Source organism: Chelonia mydas, chromosome 26 (genome assembly GCF_015237465.2).
Source record: "Chelonia mydas isolate rCheMyd1 chromosome 26, rCheMyd1.pri.v2, whole genome shotgun sequence".
Classification (NCBI taxonomy): Eukaryota; Metazoa; Chordata; order Testudines; family Cheloniidae; genus Chelonia; species Chelonia mydas.
In genome coordinates, this window is record NC_057859.1 from 6086027 (window position 1) to 6103105 (window position 17079).

The 17079-nt window shown below is 53.0% G+C and overlaps 1 protein-coding gene across 5 annotated transcripts in view; it reads right to left on the reverse strand.

Moving 5' to 3' along the window:
* Nucleotides 1-10938: 10938 nt before the first annotated feature.
* PEBP4 (phosphatidylethanolamine binding protein 4) overlaps nt 10939-17079 on the reverse strand; it is a 210658-nt gene continuing 204517 nt past the window's right edge. For all 5 annotated transcript variants that reach the window (XM_043536176.1, XM_043536175.1, XM_007068327.4 and 2 more), the window contains exon 7: nt 10939-12472. In XM_043536176.1, coding sequence (XP_043392111.1) covers nt 12381-12472 — 92 coding nt within the window. In that variant the 3' untranslated portion in view covers nt 10939-12380. The remainder of the gene's footprint in view (nt 12473-17079) is intronic.

Genomic DNA, 17079 nt, shown 5'->3' on the forward strand with positions numbered 1-17079 from the left:
CACACACAAGCCTTTCCATTGACTTCAGGGGTTTCTGAAGAACCGATAACACATTTGCACCTCAGTTTCCTTGGGGCTATTTTCTCATTCCCCCTCCTCCTGCTCCCCAGAACAGAAACCACTGCAATGGAAATTCAAACTAACAAATACAAATACAATTTCCTCTGGATGCTAAAAATGACCCACACATGCACTGAAAAAATATATCAGTGACAATAACAAAGTGGGAATCTATTTCAGTGTCAGCCTGTTCCATTGCAGTTCTTTGCAATGGGCTTGTGGCTGCTACAGTCTAGCCACTTCCCCCGGGACGTGACGTATTTCCTTTCCATCATGGACTGATTTAGAAACAAAACTTTCTACATTTAGGCAGAGAGAGAGACAGCTTCTCTTTTCTCTTGCTCTGATTGTGAGCGAATGGAAGGAGTGATAAAGGGGGTGGAGCCAGCGCTGGGTGACTGTATGCTGCTTCCGTTTTTGTTTTTCTTTTGAATTATCAAAAAGTAACAAAACCCACAATTAATATTTTCCATGCAGCAAAGCTCTCACAAATATCAAAGTGAGAGTTTGTGGTTACAGTCTGGTCAATGTTCCTACTATTCAATACGTGTTTCTGCGTTTCTGTACTATAACCCTCTGTGTCTTCCACTAGCAGGGTAAAGTCCTGGCCCAATGAAAACAAGGGACATTTTCGGTGAGGCCAGTTGTACCCGTACAGGCAGAATTTTGCACTTATATACAAGCCCCTTTCATTTGAGGATCTCAAATCACTTTACTAGCATTAGTGAATGAAACCTTGCAATCCCCTTGAAAACATAGGGTAAATCTTATTCCCATTTTATAGGTGGGAAAACTGAGGCACAGAGAGATTGAAGTCACAGATATGGCTGGGTTGGGGCCCCCATCTACTATAGTGTGGGTCCTTTAACATGGTTATAAACCCATTTGGTTCTCCAAGCCAAAACAGGTTATACCGTGGTTAGAACAGGGTTATGTTGTAAGTGGGTACCCCTATACAGTTGTGTCTGTGTTGTACGTGAGACCCAAGTGTCCACGAACTCATACCTATATTTCTATGTGTAATGTGTGTATCTGTTTATGTATGTACTGTACATGTGTTTGTGTTTGTTGTGTGTACTGTACACTCAATGTGTACTCTACCCATATTGTATGTACTGTACGTGTGTGTATGTACTGTACACACTGTGTACTGCACTGTGCACTCAACGTGTACTCCACCCAGTCTGTGCGCATGTACTGTACGTGTGTATTTTGCCTGTGTGTCTCTTTGTATGTTCTATGTATGTCCAGATATGTATGCATCACATTTGTGTATCTATGTATGTGGACGTACATGTGTTCTCTGTGTGTCTTTCTGTACATGTATGTACGTATGGGGGTAAGTTCCTGCCAGCATTGAGAAGTAGAGACCAGGACTGGGCCTTGAACGCTGACTCTCTAGAAAGCAGGGCTCACGCTCATCAGGAGCTTATCCCTGTGACTGCAAGGCCTCCGAAGAGTCTGATGAGACATAATGATGCACCCCCGACCCTGGTCATCCGCCCTCCCCTTCATCTGAAACTCATCCCAGACCGTGGAGGGGGCACTTAGTGAAATCATCCAAGGAAAACTATTTACTATAGAACACAGAATCCACCCCCTCCACCCCCAGCATTTACTCTGAAAAAAAAAAAAAAGAAGCCAAATTCTGCCTGAAAAGAAATTTTAAACCAGAAAATCTCCTCTGCTTCCCAGTCATAACTTTCTTTGCAAGCCTACAAGCCATGCAGTTTCACCCAGCTCACCCTGGCTGCGACTTGTCCTTGCCCTTTCTGCGGAGTTATCAAACTCATATAACCCTGATGAGCCAATGAATGTCTGACCACATCAGCCCCCCACCCTCTAATGTTTTCAGTGGCTGCTGTACATCGAGTTCCGGTTCCTCATCGCTTGTATTGCCAAGTCAGAACCTTCAAAGATCATGAGCCCGCCCTGCAAACATCATAAGGTTGGCTTAAAAACCATGAGGTTTTTAAAAATAACCCGATAGCCCTTAACCTGTGGTTGACCTCAGATGGCCATGTCATGGTGAAAACTACAGCACCTCCCCTCCATTCGAATGTTACAAGTGAGACAGTTATCGGCAGTCAGTAATCACAATGAAAACTACACCTGTTATTTATTTATTTTTGTTAATGCAGTGAAGACACAGCCAAGCCAGGTAACATCCCACCTCTGGGTATGTCTCCACTGCAATCATGGGGTGTGATTCACTGCTATTGCTACCCGAGCTAGCTAGGTAGCTAGGGTACGTCTAATGAGCAGCCATCACACCCCGTGATTGCAGCATAGATATCGGCCAGGTCTACCCTCGCGAGCTCACAGGGGCACGGCTGTTCGGATGCAGCTCTGCTGCAGTAAGATCACTCGTGTATCTGTGCTATGCTGAGGGCAGAGAGCTCTCCCGCTGACATAGTTAAACCACTTCCAACCAGCACCGTAGCAGGAGAGTGTCTCCTGCCAACATGGTGCTGTCCACAGCCGCGCTTCTTACCTCGCTCAGCGGGGTGTTTTTTTCACACCCCTGAGAGACATAAATTACACCAACAAAAGCGCTCATGCAGACACAGCCAGAGCTCCTGATTCAGTTTTAGAGCACACCACTGACAGCTGGGCCCTGATTCTCAGCTAAGGCCTCTCTAGCCGTGTAAAGAGTGCTTCAACTCCGCATCAAGGTAATTTACACTCGCTTGATGGCCTCTTTGCACTGCCAGACTGGTGTAAAGTGGCCTAAGTGGAAATGAGACTCAGGAACATTGCACTGAAAGGCCGCTTGCAGATAACTTTTCTTCGCTTCGTCTAAAATTAAAAACAAAAAGGATAGTGATAGTTTCCTAGAAGGATAAACATCCTATTTTTTCTCTTCCTTTCCATCAAAAATAAACCGGCTAGCCACAAGGAATTAAAGGCAGAGAGGAGAAGATGACTATAGTCTGACTTCAGGATGTCAACAAAGTATGACCTTTCATTTATACCGGTCCCTCTGCATTAATCTCACAGACCAATTACACCCTCCACTAAGGGTAAATTTAAAAAAGAAGTGATGGAGAACTCCAACTTTAGCTGACTTCCATGACCTGTCAAACTGTCATTTCCTTTCGCTGCTAATTTTAACACAGATTGCAAGCAGGGTAGTGCAGTTTGTATTTTCTTCCCCCAGGCTGCGGTGTGTTACAACCCCAACTTCCTTTTTTCCTTTCCTCTTTCCCTCTGAGTCCTGCAGTTTCATTAATGGGGGGTGGGGGGGAAGCTGACACGTTCTGACTCTGCCCCACCCCGGAAATGGAACCATTACAGACACACACAAGACCTATAAATATAACGGGCAGCTTTGCAAATGACATCATAAGCCCCAGGTGTAAAGCGCCAGGAGAAAGCGCTGCTCTTCATTCCGGTCGTATGGGTCCCTTCACAGGCATTTCTCCTTCTGCCACAAGCAAATTGTTTTCTTATAAAGGAGTATGTAATGTACGCTGGGGTAAATGGGCTTACTGGGTTGGATGCAGGCCTGACCAGTGGAGTCTCTGGCCTGTGTTGTGAGGGAGGTCGGATTAGAAGATCTTAATGGTCTCCTCTGGCCTTACTATCCAGGAAGCTGTGAAAAGTGGGCTGGCCAATGAATGGCGCAGGCAAGAGAATATTTTGCATTTCCACACGGGGTAAAAGTTTCAAAAGCACCTAAGTAACGTAGGTGCCTAAATTACGCTGAAAGTCGATGGGATTTAGGCTCCGAGGTTACTTAGCTGCTTTTGAACTATTGTCTTGGAGGGGCATGTACTCGGGGTGGCCTAGTCCCTCCTGCTGCTTGCACCCAGTACATTCCTTTTTTAGTGCACTAGCTTAGTCAGAGCTAATGCGTGGACATCTCCTGGAGCTGAAATGTAACCTCTCCCTGGAAGTGTAGACATACCCTTACTCCTGTGCTCTGATCAGTACCAACGCCCCGTCCCAGGGCCAGGAAAAGAATCTCCGGGTATGTCTACACTTCAAGAAAAGACCCGTGGCACAGCGGTGGCTGGCTGGGGTCAGCTGACTTGGGCTCGCCAGGCAGGGCCGGTGAGTTATATGGGCCTGTGGTGCCCGTGCTCCAGCAAACGCAGGGCACGGGAGCCCGGCTCCACCAACGTTTGGGGCCGGGTCTCTTTCCCGGCCCCGCCTGCTGCCCCGCGCGCCTCCCCCGGAGCATCCCTGCCTGCGCCCTGGGCAGTGGGCGGCTGCCCTGCCACTCTGCCCTGAGCCCCCTCACTGGCCACTGCCGGCTGCAAAAGGGAACGGCACCAGTGCCTGCGGAGGGAGGCGGGGAGGAGACGCACACCTGATGGCAACCCCCCCAGCCCCCGGCACCCACCACAGGGGAGGCGAAGGGGCTTCCTGGACTTGAGAGGGGGCCGGCCCCTAGGAGCACGTGCAGTGACGGTGCTGGGTGAGCGTGCTGCCCCTGGAGCTCGCTGTTGCCAGCAGGGAGAGGGTGGGGGGGGGGCTGTGGAATCCTCTTCTCTGGCCCCAGCCCCGGGGCAGCCTGCCTGCACCCCAAACTCCTCATCCCCAACCCCGCCCCACCCCAGAGCCTACATCTCCAGCCAGAGCCCTCACCCCCACTCCCCAACCCTCTGCCTCAGCCCTGAGCCCCCTCCTGCACCATGAACCCCTCATCCCGGCCCCACCCCGTGGTCCTCAAGCCCGCACCCCAACCCTCTGCCGTAGCCCTGAGCCCCTCATCCCCAGCCCCAGCCAGAGCCCTCACCCCCCAAACCCCAACCCTCTGCCCCACCCTGAGCCCCCTCCACAACCCTTCATCCCCAGCCCCACCCCACAGTCCTCACACCCACAGCCCAACCCTCTGCCCTAGCCCTGAGACCATCCCACACCCAAACCCCTCATCCCCAGCCAGAGCCCTCACCCCCCACACCCCAACCCTTCTGCCCCAGCCCTGAGCCCCCTCCTGCACCATGAACCCCTCATCCCGGCCCCACCCCGTGGTCCTCAAGCCCGCACCCCAACCCTCTGCCGTAGCCCTGAGCCCCTCATCCCCAGCCCCAGCCAGAGCCCTCACCCCACATACCCCAACCCTCTGCCCCACCCTGAGCCCCCTCCACAACGCTTCATCCCCAGCCCCACCCCACAGTCCTCACGCCCACAGCCCAACCCTCTGCCCTAGCCCTGAGACCATCCCACACCCAAACCCCTCATCCCCAGCCAGAGCCCTCACTCCCCACACCCCAATCCTTCTGCCCTAGCTCGTTCTGGGCACCACCAAAAATTATACAAACCTACTGTCCCTGTCGCCAGGCTTGGGCTGAGGGGCTACAAAATTGCATCGCAGACATGTGGGCTCGGGGAGGAGCCCAGGCGCTGAAACTCCCTGAGGGTGTAGGGTCTCAGAATCCGTGGTCCAGCCGGAGCCCTGCAATCCACAGACCCTCAGCCCAAGTCATAGACTCAGAAGGGACTGCAAGGGTCAGCTCGTCTAACTCCCTGCAATTTAGTCAGCTGGCTCCGAGCCTCTGCTGCCGTCTTTTATGAGTCCTGACTGACTCCCAGGCCCCTACTCTAACCACTCCTTGCCAGGGCTGGGAATAGAACCCCAGCCTACGCTTGAGATGACACCTCCAGGAGGAATGCGGGTTCCTTGCCCCCCGGCTTTAATCAGTGCCCCACAAACGCTTCCCGCACTGTCCCCTGTCACATTTTTCCTGAGTCTTGACGGGCCCAGGCAGCACTGGGGAGAGAAAGAGAGGCCGAGGAAATGCGATGGGTGAAGGAGAGCTCCAGGCAGGGCTCGTCAGGCCCCACTGATGGGTCGCAACAGCGCGACGCCCGTCCTGGAGCCTTGTCTGAAGGAAGTGGCAGTGGAATACGGCACGTCCATAGGCAGCACAGGCTGCAGGCCAGGGCTGGGAATTAGGATGATTCAGCCAAGGTACTCCAGGAGGTAAACCGAGATATTTCCTGCTAAAGGGAAAATCCCGTCCTGGTTCTATTCTCCGTGTTGCTCGCGAAGTCAGGCTGGCTGCCAGTGCAGAGCTGCGGACGGGCAGGCATAGGGAGCGGAGGGAAGGGAACCAGTGGAAAATGACTCTCGCTTGCCCTTGTTCTTGCTTCGGGAGGTGAGGCTGGGAACTGTGTGTGATGCTGCACTCCATACGCTTTATGAAAATATGCTTATGAGAGTGGGGGGAATGAGAGAAAACCTTTTGTAGTGATAAACACCCATTTTTTCATGGCTTGTGTGTATAAAAACATCTTCTGTATTTTCCACAGTATGCATCCGATGAAGTGAGCTGTAGCTCACGAAAGCTTATGCTCAAATAAATTGGTTAGTCTCTAAGATGCCACAAGTACTCCTTTTCTTTTTGCACATACAGACTAACACGGCTGTTACTCTGAAACCAGTGTATATGATGTAACTGGAATATGCTTTCTGCAACAGTCTCTTGTAAGGTACCATAACACAGGTTATCACCGACTGAATATATTCCTCCGATTTGTATGTAGGTATAATTCTTGTATCTGAAGCTAGAAATATGAAGTATAACTCTGAGGTCCTATTGTAACTATGCAAAGTGTGGGCCATTAATGAATCCTGGTGGCTCCCATTGACTAGGACAATTGGTTGTAAATGGCTCTGTTTACTTGCAATCCTTCCTGTGTACCTGTGGGCCAGGCCAGGAAGAATGGAGGCTGGGGTCTCACAGGACGTGTGATCATATCACCTGATACTGGAATCCATCTTAAATCTGGTATTTTTCCATTTAGAAGGCGGGGTGGGGACCCAGAGAGACAAAAGATTCCTGCCTTGTGCCAAAGCTATGAAAGGGGGTGGAACAGAACAAAGGGGGCTGCCAGTCATGAGAAAACCCCTAGTTTCCCCCTAAGATGTCTGCTGGAACTAACAAGGCAGGGTTCTGGAGTCCAAAGCTGGCAGGGAAAATGGGCTCAGAGGTAATCTCAGCATGGCAGGTGGCAGTCCCAAGGGGGTCGCTGTGACCGAACCCGTCACACTGTGCTGTCTTTGCATTGGCCCCCTCAGCTCTCAGACACGTCCACAGAGCCAAGCGTGGCAGCACTGAACAGAGCAGAGTCAGGATGTTGGCATGAGAGCTTTGGAAAAGACCAGGATCCTGGCCGGGATAGTCTTGTGGCTAAAGCATGGGATTGGGAGTTAGCAGACCTGAGGTGAAGTCCTAGCCCTGTTGAAGTCAATGGGAGTTTTGCCATTAATTCCCATGGGGCCAGAATTCCTCCCTGGGGTCTATTTCTAGCTCTACCCTTGCCTTGTTGTGCCACCTTGGGCAAGTCATTTCCCCCCATTCGGTGCGTCAGTTTCCCCATCTGTAAAGTGCCTGGGTAGGGGATAACAGACTCTCACATGGCAAGGCACTTGTAAGGCCCAGTTGATTAATGACTGTAAAGCGTGTTGTGATCCTGTGACCGAAGGTGCCAGAGGAGGGTGGCGGTGTGATCAGCTGATTGTTTTATAGTAACACATTTCTAAATAATTACTACAAAGGGCTTGTGGTGCAAAGATTGCCAAAGAGATGATGCAAGGGAAGGGACCCAGGAGAGAGGGAAATCTGGGTCTTAAATAAAGGCAAGTCTCACATGAAAGACTAATTAATTAAAGGGATGATTAAAGGGGAAGTGGGCTAAGTGGCCAGTGGGTGCAGCCATTCTGATTTATTGCTTTAATTTCAGTTTTCCTTGTAAAGAGAGCCTAGCGCTGGTGCCAGACGAAGCAGTGCAGAGAGCAAAGGCACGTGCAGGGTGCAGCACAGAGGGTACATCTGTGCTCCTAGCACAGGGTGCTATGCAGGGATGTAGACATACCTGAGCTAGCTTTCATCTAGCTAGCTTGGGTCCTGGAGCCGGGAAGCCACAGCCATCACTGGTTGTACAGGCCCACCTGGAACCCTGGTAATTACTTGCAGGGCTAGCCGGCACTGAAGCGCACGCTCCAGCGGCTTCACGGCTCTGGCACCTGAGCTAGCCAAATTAAAGCTAGTTGGGTTGATCTGCATCGCCCCCTGTGATAGCCGTGTAGACATATCCCAAGTGCGGCAGGGCAAGCGTCCCCCTTGCTGCCCCACAAAGGTGCTTTAAACCTGACATGCAGAGCGTCAGAGGTTGAGTCTTTATGAGGCCAGCAGGAAGGGGGGCAAATGTGATTGTGTTATGTGTTTTACAGCTGTGTCTTGAGGCCCCAGCTGAGATCGGGGCCCCATGGTGCTGGGCACTGTGCTGATGTACAGCAAAAGATACCTCCCGCCCAAAAGGGCTCACAGTCTCAAGGTTGTGCACATTTGTCCTGCTAGGTGCTATACTGGGACCAGTCGACAGCACTGCTGCTCTGCACTACTGACTGCAGGGACACGGTTGCGACAGATAACCTCCCCTCCAGCTGCAGCTGGAGACCATGTGGCAGATGTTTCCCTCATGCCAGCGCTGCCCCAGGTGAACGGCTCTGAGTTCGGTTTGGCGTGGGTGAACAACTTCCCTGCTCTGGCTATCTGCCCTAGACACAAACCTTCATAATTTCACAAATTCAGCTGAAGAGTGAAACTACGCCCGAGAGGAAAGAAAATACGTCTTGTGGCTTTCCTGGGACCAAAAAGCTGACATTTGCAACCACACAAAACGGAGTTATACTGAAACCAAATCCAGTAATGTCAAAAAATAATCAGGTGGTTATGGAGCCTGGAAACTGGAATCCAGACCAGCTTTGGGTCTGCCACAAAACTGGTGTGGAAGTGGGTCCTGCCAAGAAAGAAGCTCTTGCAGGCCAAGATGGAGATGTCAGATTTGATGTCTCGGGATGTTCAGCAGGGAGGATGTTCTGATGGAAGCATGTTTCATTCACACACGTCTCTGGTGATAGCTGGTTTCTCTATGGACCGACAGTCAGATCTCCTCGCACTGTGGGGGCATCTGACGTCCCTCTCCTCTGCATCATCTTCTTTGTGGTCCTTGTTCACTTTAAACTCTTCCTCTTCTTTAGTCAACCACCTCTGCCATCCCAGGACCTGATTTTGCTGCTCTCCAGAAAGGAGAATTCAAGGTTATCTCCAAGAGCCAGCAGAGAGGTAAGCAGGTGCCTTAATGCAGATACAGTTATGTCACTCAAGACTTTCCTTTATCTAAAGCCCAACTAACACTCTGTTTCCTGGGTCCCTGCACTGACTGTGTCCCCTCGGCACGGGGACTTGCTGAATAACCTGGTGGTGGGATCACGGAGCAGTGGTAGATGGAGTCAATGAATCGCAAGCCAAGCAGACAGCATGGTGGCACGGTGGCTGGCATTGTCACTGTCTTGGGAGCAGGGATTCAAGGACTGACACTCTGTCCTTACTCCATGAAGCTGTCGTGGTGGGGGTGCTGCCCTGCTCCAGGGGCTGTCCTTCAGCTGTCTCCCAAGTGCCTTTCTGCAGGCTCCCCGAACGGAGGTTTAAGAGCCCCAGGGGCGCTGTGAAAAGAGCAAGACATGGCCTTGGTGACCTATCCACTTCCTTCCTGGCAGTAGCACTGAATCAGACTCTCCACAGGAGTCAATCAGAACTTACCCAGGTTCTGATACCTTGAGCATCAGCTGTTGCCATGTGCGTCGTTGCTGGGTTGGCCTGCACAGTCAACGCACCCCAGCATTTAGCTCACCCCTGCACCTAAACTCCAAAAGGCACCTTGGTCCGTGAAACCAAATTCTATTCTAGGTGGTGAGCCAATGAGTGTGTGGTACATGCTCAGGGTGCATGCCAGAGCACAGGGTGGCACAGTAGCCTCAGGGGAAAGGGAGCCAGGGACAACACAGCACCTCAGAGGAGCACAGGGGAAGGTGCCTGTGGGCATGTTTGTGTCTGGTGAGGTGGACTCCGATTGTGGTGGTTGTGGGTTCAGATTACAGCTGCTTCGGATGGCTAGCCTGGGAGACAGCAGGAAGTGAAAGTGCTAGCGCTGCAGGTTCCCCTTTGAAGCTAGAGGAGATTGGATCAGAGCTGCCGAATCATCATGGAATCAGAGATGGAAAAAGACCCGTGAGGTCACAACTTGTTCATCCCCATTGTGCGCCTGGTGCGGATTGTTCCCTGCTCGGCATTCTCCACAGCCAAGCGACGGGGGCCCATAGTATTTCTCTTGGGAGGTGATTCTGTAGCCTAGTACATGTGTGCATGATGCTTTGGCAATGTAGAGCACTGTATGTGCTATTATGGAGCAGATATTCAACAGAGGTTTCCAAGTGCTCAGCGCCTACTGTCGGAACCAGGTTTGCGGTAAATGTCAGCACTCATTTAGGCTCCTACATAAGGGCCAGAGTTTCAACAGAACTCAGCATCCAACATGTACCCGACATGCTGAGCTCTCTTGCAAATCTGTCTGCTAATCTCATCCCTATCTTTTTATACCTGCCCTGAACTCAACGGCATTTCCCTCCAACCCAACCCAGAGCTGTGAAAACACCCTGGGAGAAATCCTGTCTTTCATATGTTGTTCTCCAATTGCTTTACAACCTAGCTAAGCTCCATGACCTCCTTGGGTGGTAGGTCAGCATCACTCGCCTTAAGTTTTTCAGATGGGGACACTGAGGTGCAGAGAGGCAAACTGAGTTATCCAGAGAGTGAGTCAGTGGTGGAGAAAGAAGTAGAATCCAAGAGTCCTGATTCCTATCTCCACCTCTAATCACGACATCACACTCCCTCTTGGAGCTAGGAATAGAACCCAGGACAGCCAATTCCTACCCACAGCTCCAACCGCTAGACCACACTCCCTCTGACACAACTGAGTGCTGGGCCTGTACTGGTGCCTAAATACTAGAGGGCTGGCTGCTTTAGAAATGCACAGGCGGATCCCGTGGGAAAGAGACCCCACAGGGTAAATGTTAACGCAAACGATGTTCAATGGCACGTTTTATTCTGATTGCTGCAATAAGGAACAGGTATTAAAGAAAAAAAAAGCACAGACAAAACAAAACCAAACAAAAGCCCACTCCCACACACAGAGGCAGGAAATGCTACACTGAGTCTAGGCCAGAAAGGAAGAGACAAGTCGGAGGGCCGGATCCGGCTACTCTGTCCCAGTGGGATTCCCAAACCACACAGCTTAGAGCCTGTCAGTGACAGAGCCAGAGGGACCCAGCTCTGACTGTTTCTTTGTCACTTCAGTACTAGACACAACATCTGGTGCACAGCTGTGCCGAGTTCACGACGCTTGCTTGGGGAAATGGGGGGTGACCACAGAGCATGGGACTCGAGGAACGGTTAAACCTGGATGGTCACTGCGAAGGCCTGTCTTCAGGACAGCCGTTGGAAAGGCTCCTGCTACAGCCCGGGGGGGCTGTACTCGATTCTGCTCTCACTCACACTGGTGTAATTCCATTGGTTTGACTGGGTCCTCTCCTGCTTTAGATGGCTGCAAGTGAGATCAGAATCAGGCTCTCCAAACTGATGACCCTCTCTCTGCTCACCACCACGCTGGGGCCAGACTGGAGGCCACTGGTCTCTTCAAGAGACTCAGCATCTCTCTCTAATACCCGCGGCACTGCGAGAATGGCAGCTTTGGTGGCTGCTGCTGCGCAAGCCAGCTGTGAAAATTTACACCAGGCTGAACCAGAGGGACATACCCTAGCTGAGAAAATCCCAGCTGGGTTTTTGGGGTAGGGGTGGGTTTCCAGTTATATGCGCGAGGACAGTCTTAGCATGTCAAAGGCAAGGCTGGTGCAAAGGGGCCAGAGGGCAGGCATAACTCCCAGGCAATACCCTCGAGCCCAAGGTTGCACTGGCCCCTGCAGCCCCTGAATAGGAAAGGTGAAAGCTGCTTCGTCAGGGCCCTGTGCTGGCACCTGCATCACTGGAGGGATAAATCAGGCTCCAAGACAGCTTCAGGAAGTGCAAAATACCACTTCACCTCTGCAGACTGCCCGCATGGTGCTAGATAAAGCCCATCACAAAGGGCCTCGACAAACCAGCAGGGCTCTAGCTGCAATGCAGTCAGGTGAAGTGGAGAGGGGGTGTGTTTGCACCTCTATGGTGGCATTGGTGGGGCACCAGGGTCAAAAGCTGAGCACTGTGCATCGTGGAGGAAATATGACTTGCTCCAGTGCAGGGCACCGGGCTGGCCCCAGCAGTGACCAGGGTACTGAATGGAAGGAGACGAGGAAATAACGGAATGGGTATAAGCATTCGTAGAATTCACTTTCTAGAGGGCAGAGGCTGAGTGTGACATTTTTCAGAGCCTCACGATCAGACAGGGAAATGCAAACAACTCAAAGCCAAGAAGAGCGACACTCTTCCGAGGGGAAGCTCTGGGGCTGGCCTCAGATGGCGATGCTGCCTCTAGTCACTGTGATGTTGAGTGAGGAACTGGGTCGAAGCCACGGGGGATCCGAGCCGAAACTGCTCAACGAAACGCTCCATTGGCCAGGAACCTGGAAAGAGACCAAAAAGGTGGGAGCGAAAGTCAAGCTCTGAGGGCTGTTCCGGCCAGCAGTTTCAACTGCAGGCACCGGAAAGAGAGAGATGTTCATGCTTGTAATGGATCTGGGCACACACTCAGCACTGGGGCCTGCCATCTGGAGCTCCAGGGCAATCAACCAAGGGCAGAACTGGCCCTCTGAGCCCACAGTCTCTCACTTGGCTGTTGGGGCCACCCACTGAAAGCCTCAAAGCAGCTCCTGAGTTGGTCACTGTTCTGTCTGCCGGTGTTTCCACTTGTCCCCTTTCTTCCTCCTCTCCACTAATGAGTTTCCCACTGGACCGTAATCCTGGGTATCAGTGGTCACTGTCCAGCCCCGGAACGGGCCTGGCACAGGGTGCTTGGCCTGCCAGTGCAAATTCCAGCTGCTCCAGCCCTGACCTGGAGAGGTAGGCTCGAAGGGAGAGAGGCCCAGTCATTTGTTAGCCCCTAGCTCTCCTCACCTTTGTCCTTTCTGTTTCATCTCCTCTGAGCTGGTAGTTTGCACCGGCACACATTGCTCTCACAGCAGGGAATGCTTGCTACAATGCCCGGCACTGAGCATGAAGGTAAGGGACTTTCCAGACCGCTGCCCACGGGACATAGAGTGTAAGGGACCGTCATCCAGACTGGTCACGGAAAGGTGGGCTGGAGCCCTATGGGATTGTGCTGGGGGGAGGAACTGCACCTCCTGCGTTTCCAGTCCACACTAGCGTGGTGAGGATTCACGCTGGACCAGTGTGGGCTGAGTGGTGACAAGCCTTGTGCGCAGCTAGGGTAACACTGTGGAAAGCTCCTGGGTGTGAAGAGACAGCTCCTCAGCCTGGACTTCAATGGAGCGGTGCCTGTTTACACCAGCTAAGGATCTGGCCCAGTGCATTTGACACGCATTCCGTGGCTGTGTCAGCTGCTGCAAGCACCAAATGGGGCAGGCCAGCCTGCAGAGAGCAGGTGTGATTCTCCTCTGTGCCGGCTGCGCAGGGAGATCCAGGACAGGCTTGTTCTAACGTGGGGCACAGAGATTTGCTGTTTATTTTTCTGACCTGCATGACACAGACCACATCCTGCCAGGAGAGAGAGAGAGAGGCAGAGCGAGAGAGAGAGAGAGACTGCCAGCGAGACGCAGCCTCTCCCAGACCGTGGCACACGCCAGCATGCTTAGGTGACCCCAAAGCTTCCCTGAGCCCTGCTCCAAACCTGTGCCAGAAAAGGTCTGATGCTCTCGTGCATTTTTCCGGGCTGCTACAGTCACTCTTGGGTTTTGTTTGTTGTAAATGCTGTTTGTTCCTTTCATCTTCCTCCCCCTCCCGCCCCCTTCTGCTTCCTGATGACCTTTGGAGCAGACCTTCCCACGGCTTCCCACAAGCCCACCCCGAGATACTGTGGAAATCCCCAGCCACTGAGCCGAGATGCAGCCTGTTGGGGAGGACGAGGGAGCTTCCCAGGCCCCATTCCCTTGAATGAGACTGGGGGCTGCATTCAACAGGCAGTGCCATTAACCCCCGCAGCACACTGTGCATCTTGGCTGAAAAGCCTCTGGGGTATTTTGAGAGCTTCTTGGTCCTTCCTTTCTGATCTCCCCACCACAGATAGTCTTGGACCCCATCTCTGCCAGATAGACCCAGGGGAGGTGAAGCACCTGCCCGGTTGCCCAGTGCATTCTGGGAAAATCTAAGCCACGCTCCCATATTGCCCCGGGCTGGGCCAAGCAGGGGCCGATGCAGGCAGTGACTCCTGTCCCCCTAAGCCGGGGTCAGAGGTCAACGTGGCTGGCCAGAGGGAATGACCTTGCTCACACAGGAACCAGGACGGGAGTGATTTTCCTCAGAAACAAGAAGTGAAACCGCTCGCAGCCCCAGCAGGGCTGTGACCAGCAGCTTGTGGAGGCAACGCTGACCGGTGTGTACACGGAGGAACTGACAGCACCCTGCCTGGGGGTGGAGAGAGGGCATTCCTTCCACGCCTGGGGGCGGTGGGACACCCCTGGCCTGACTGAGTGCTGACTGACTTGGGCGCGGGTGGCAGGGATGCCCTTCTCCCTGGCCGGAGCGCAGGGGACAGTGCGGAGGTGGCAGGGATTTCCCTATCTCTTGCTGGAGACTCCTATACGGGGAGGAGGCACCAAACACATACAGGTCCCATCATGATCTCTCCTGTAGCGGGCAGAGATTCATCCCTGTAGGCTCCGAAATAGGATGGAGTCATCTTCCCTCTGACCCTCCTGGGTGACCGATGTTATAGCTGCACTCAGAGAGGCTGGGAGGGGTATTAAACAGGGTGTGACGTGTTACATGGCCTTCCCTGTCCCCCTGGGCCTGAGAGCTGGGCAGGGATCTCAGCAGGGGGAGCGTCTCCTAGGCCAAAGCCAGGGGAGAAAGTGGCACATTGCTAGGCCAGCGGGTACTCTTCTTCCACTGAAGCTAATGACAAAACATGGGAGGCCAGATGTCCCCATCTTTGGGACGTGCCCAGGTGCCCACACTCCGAGGAGTGTAACAAGGGCTGGCAATGTCACCTGCCCTTAGGGGAGCACCCTTGTCTGAGAGGTGTTCTGCAAAGGTGGGCTTGTGGGGAGGAAGAGTGCTCACTCGCCTGCAACTCTGGCAACCTGGGTTTGATTCCCCTGCTCTGCTACAGATTCTCTCTCTGACTTTGGGCAAGTCACTAAACTACTCAGTTCTCCGTCTGCACAGTGGGGACAAAAGCAGTGCCCTACCTCACGTGGGGGTGGTCAAGTTCCTTCGGTCTTGTGTAACTACAGTTAAAGTGGCAAAGCCCCCTAGTGTGGGCACAGTTATACTGGTAGAAAGGTGCTTATGTGAGTGTAGCTTAATCCAGTTTGGCAAAGCAAAGCTCACTCTACAGTATAAAGCACCTTATACCAGTATAACTGTGTCAGTAGTAGGGCCTTTACTGGCATAACTAGGTTGGTAAAAATATCCCGCCCCTAAGGGATGGAATTATGCCCTGGTAGAATCTTGTAGAATATAGATTAGCACTTGTTCCATTGCCAGTTTAGCCCATTCCCATTTACACTGGAGAATTCCCACCCTCTCTCCGGGGAATTTCGAGTTAGGCATGACCCAGCCTGAAGCGACTCCCCTGAGGAGTTAGAGTGGCACCAGTGGGCTTGTGATCTGGCCCTTAGCTCTTTTAATCCTTTCTCACAACTCAATTCCTTAGTCCCCTTCACCCACTTCATGGTGCACCTTTGCACCCCCTCTCGCTCGTTGGTCTCCTCCTTTGGTGCCTGAGCACGGACACGGTATTCCCGCTCTCGTCTCATCACAGCCAGGGCTTCCCCTCCCTCGAGCTGAACAGCAGCTGGCTCCACCGGCCTGCAGTCGGTGGGGCTGCTGGAGGAGTGAAGGGCTATTCAGTGTGAACGAGGGGATCAAAATCCACCTCACAAAGACGGAGCGTCCTCACGCTGCTCTACAACGTGACGCCTCTGCTGACGACAGGCCAGAAATGCACACGCCAATCGTATTGCGTTGCATGCGTGAGCCTGATGTGGCAACCCCTGACCCTGGTACTGGGATACTCTGAATTAAAGCAATGAGAAAATATCACTGCAGCAAACCGAGATGGCGCTGGGCCTCGGTCCAGCTGAAGCCTGCTGTCTATTAGGAGCCCTGACCCCCTTGTGCACGTCCCTGACACTGGGTTAGGATGGCATCACTTCGCTGAATTCAAATCTCACGCCACCCATCCCTGGTGCTTTTGCAAAACAGCTGAGCTAAGTGGTATTGCTTCATCGTGTGCCTCCCAGACAATGGCTCCGGCCCAGAGCGAGTGAGCGGGGGGGGGGGGGGACGCATCCTGACTCAGGCTCCTCCCCTTTCCTGCCACAAGCGGTAGGAGGACTCAGACGTGGCCACCGACTCCGGTTGAGTCAGTGCCTTAGAGAAGGGACCGTGCAGTTTAGTGCTTTGTGGTTCCGCAGCTGGGCAAGAGCAAAAAAGCCCCTGTTCTACTGTCAGAGCCTTCTTTTTTCCATGAGACCGTCGGATTTAGGCGAGGCTTGAGGAAGTGTTGATCACGGAACGCATGGGTCACCGCCTTGACGGGGCGTAGAGGGGCACACTGCGTGCAATGCTAGTTCAGTCAGCTTTCCCTGTGCTGCCCCACAACGGGGCCTTCCCTCTGTGGGAAGCAAGCCTGTGTATAAATGGGAACCGATCCTGTGTTTGGCTTGTTGCAGAGGCCTAGGAGCCTGGCACGTCCGTACGTGCCGCGGAGAAGAGGCTGGCTGTGAGTCTGAGAACAAGCTGTGCTGCATGCTGACATTTCCACGTGCTGTGGCCGAGATCCCCACTGGCCTTGCTTTCCTTTTATCTGTATGTGCATAGGAGGGTAGCGCGGGCAAAAGGGGCTGGATTGAAGGGCATGGAGACTGTTTACCCACAGGCAGCATCAGCGCCAGCTTCTCCCACCAATCTGCCTTGCTCCTGACCCGTAGGGACCCCCTCCAGGGGGCAGAGGGGAGTTCAGGCCTTGTCTACACTGGCATCGTTAAAGCAGACCAGCCGAGCGTGTACACAGTTACATCCGGACAAAGGTGGTATATCCCAGAATAGT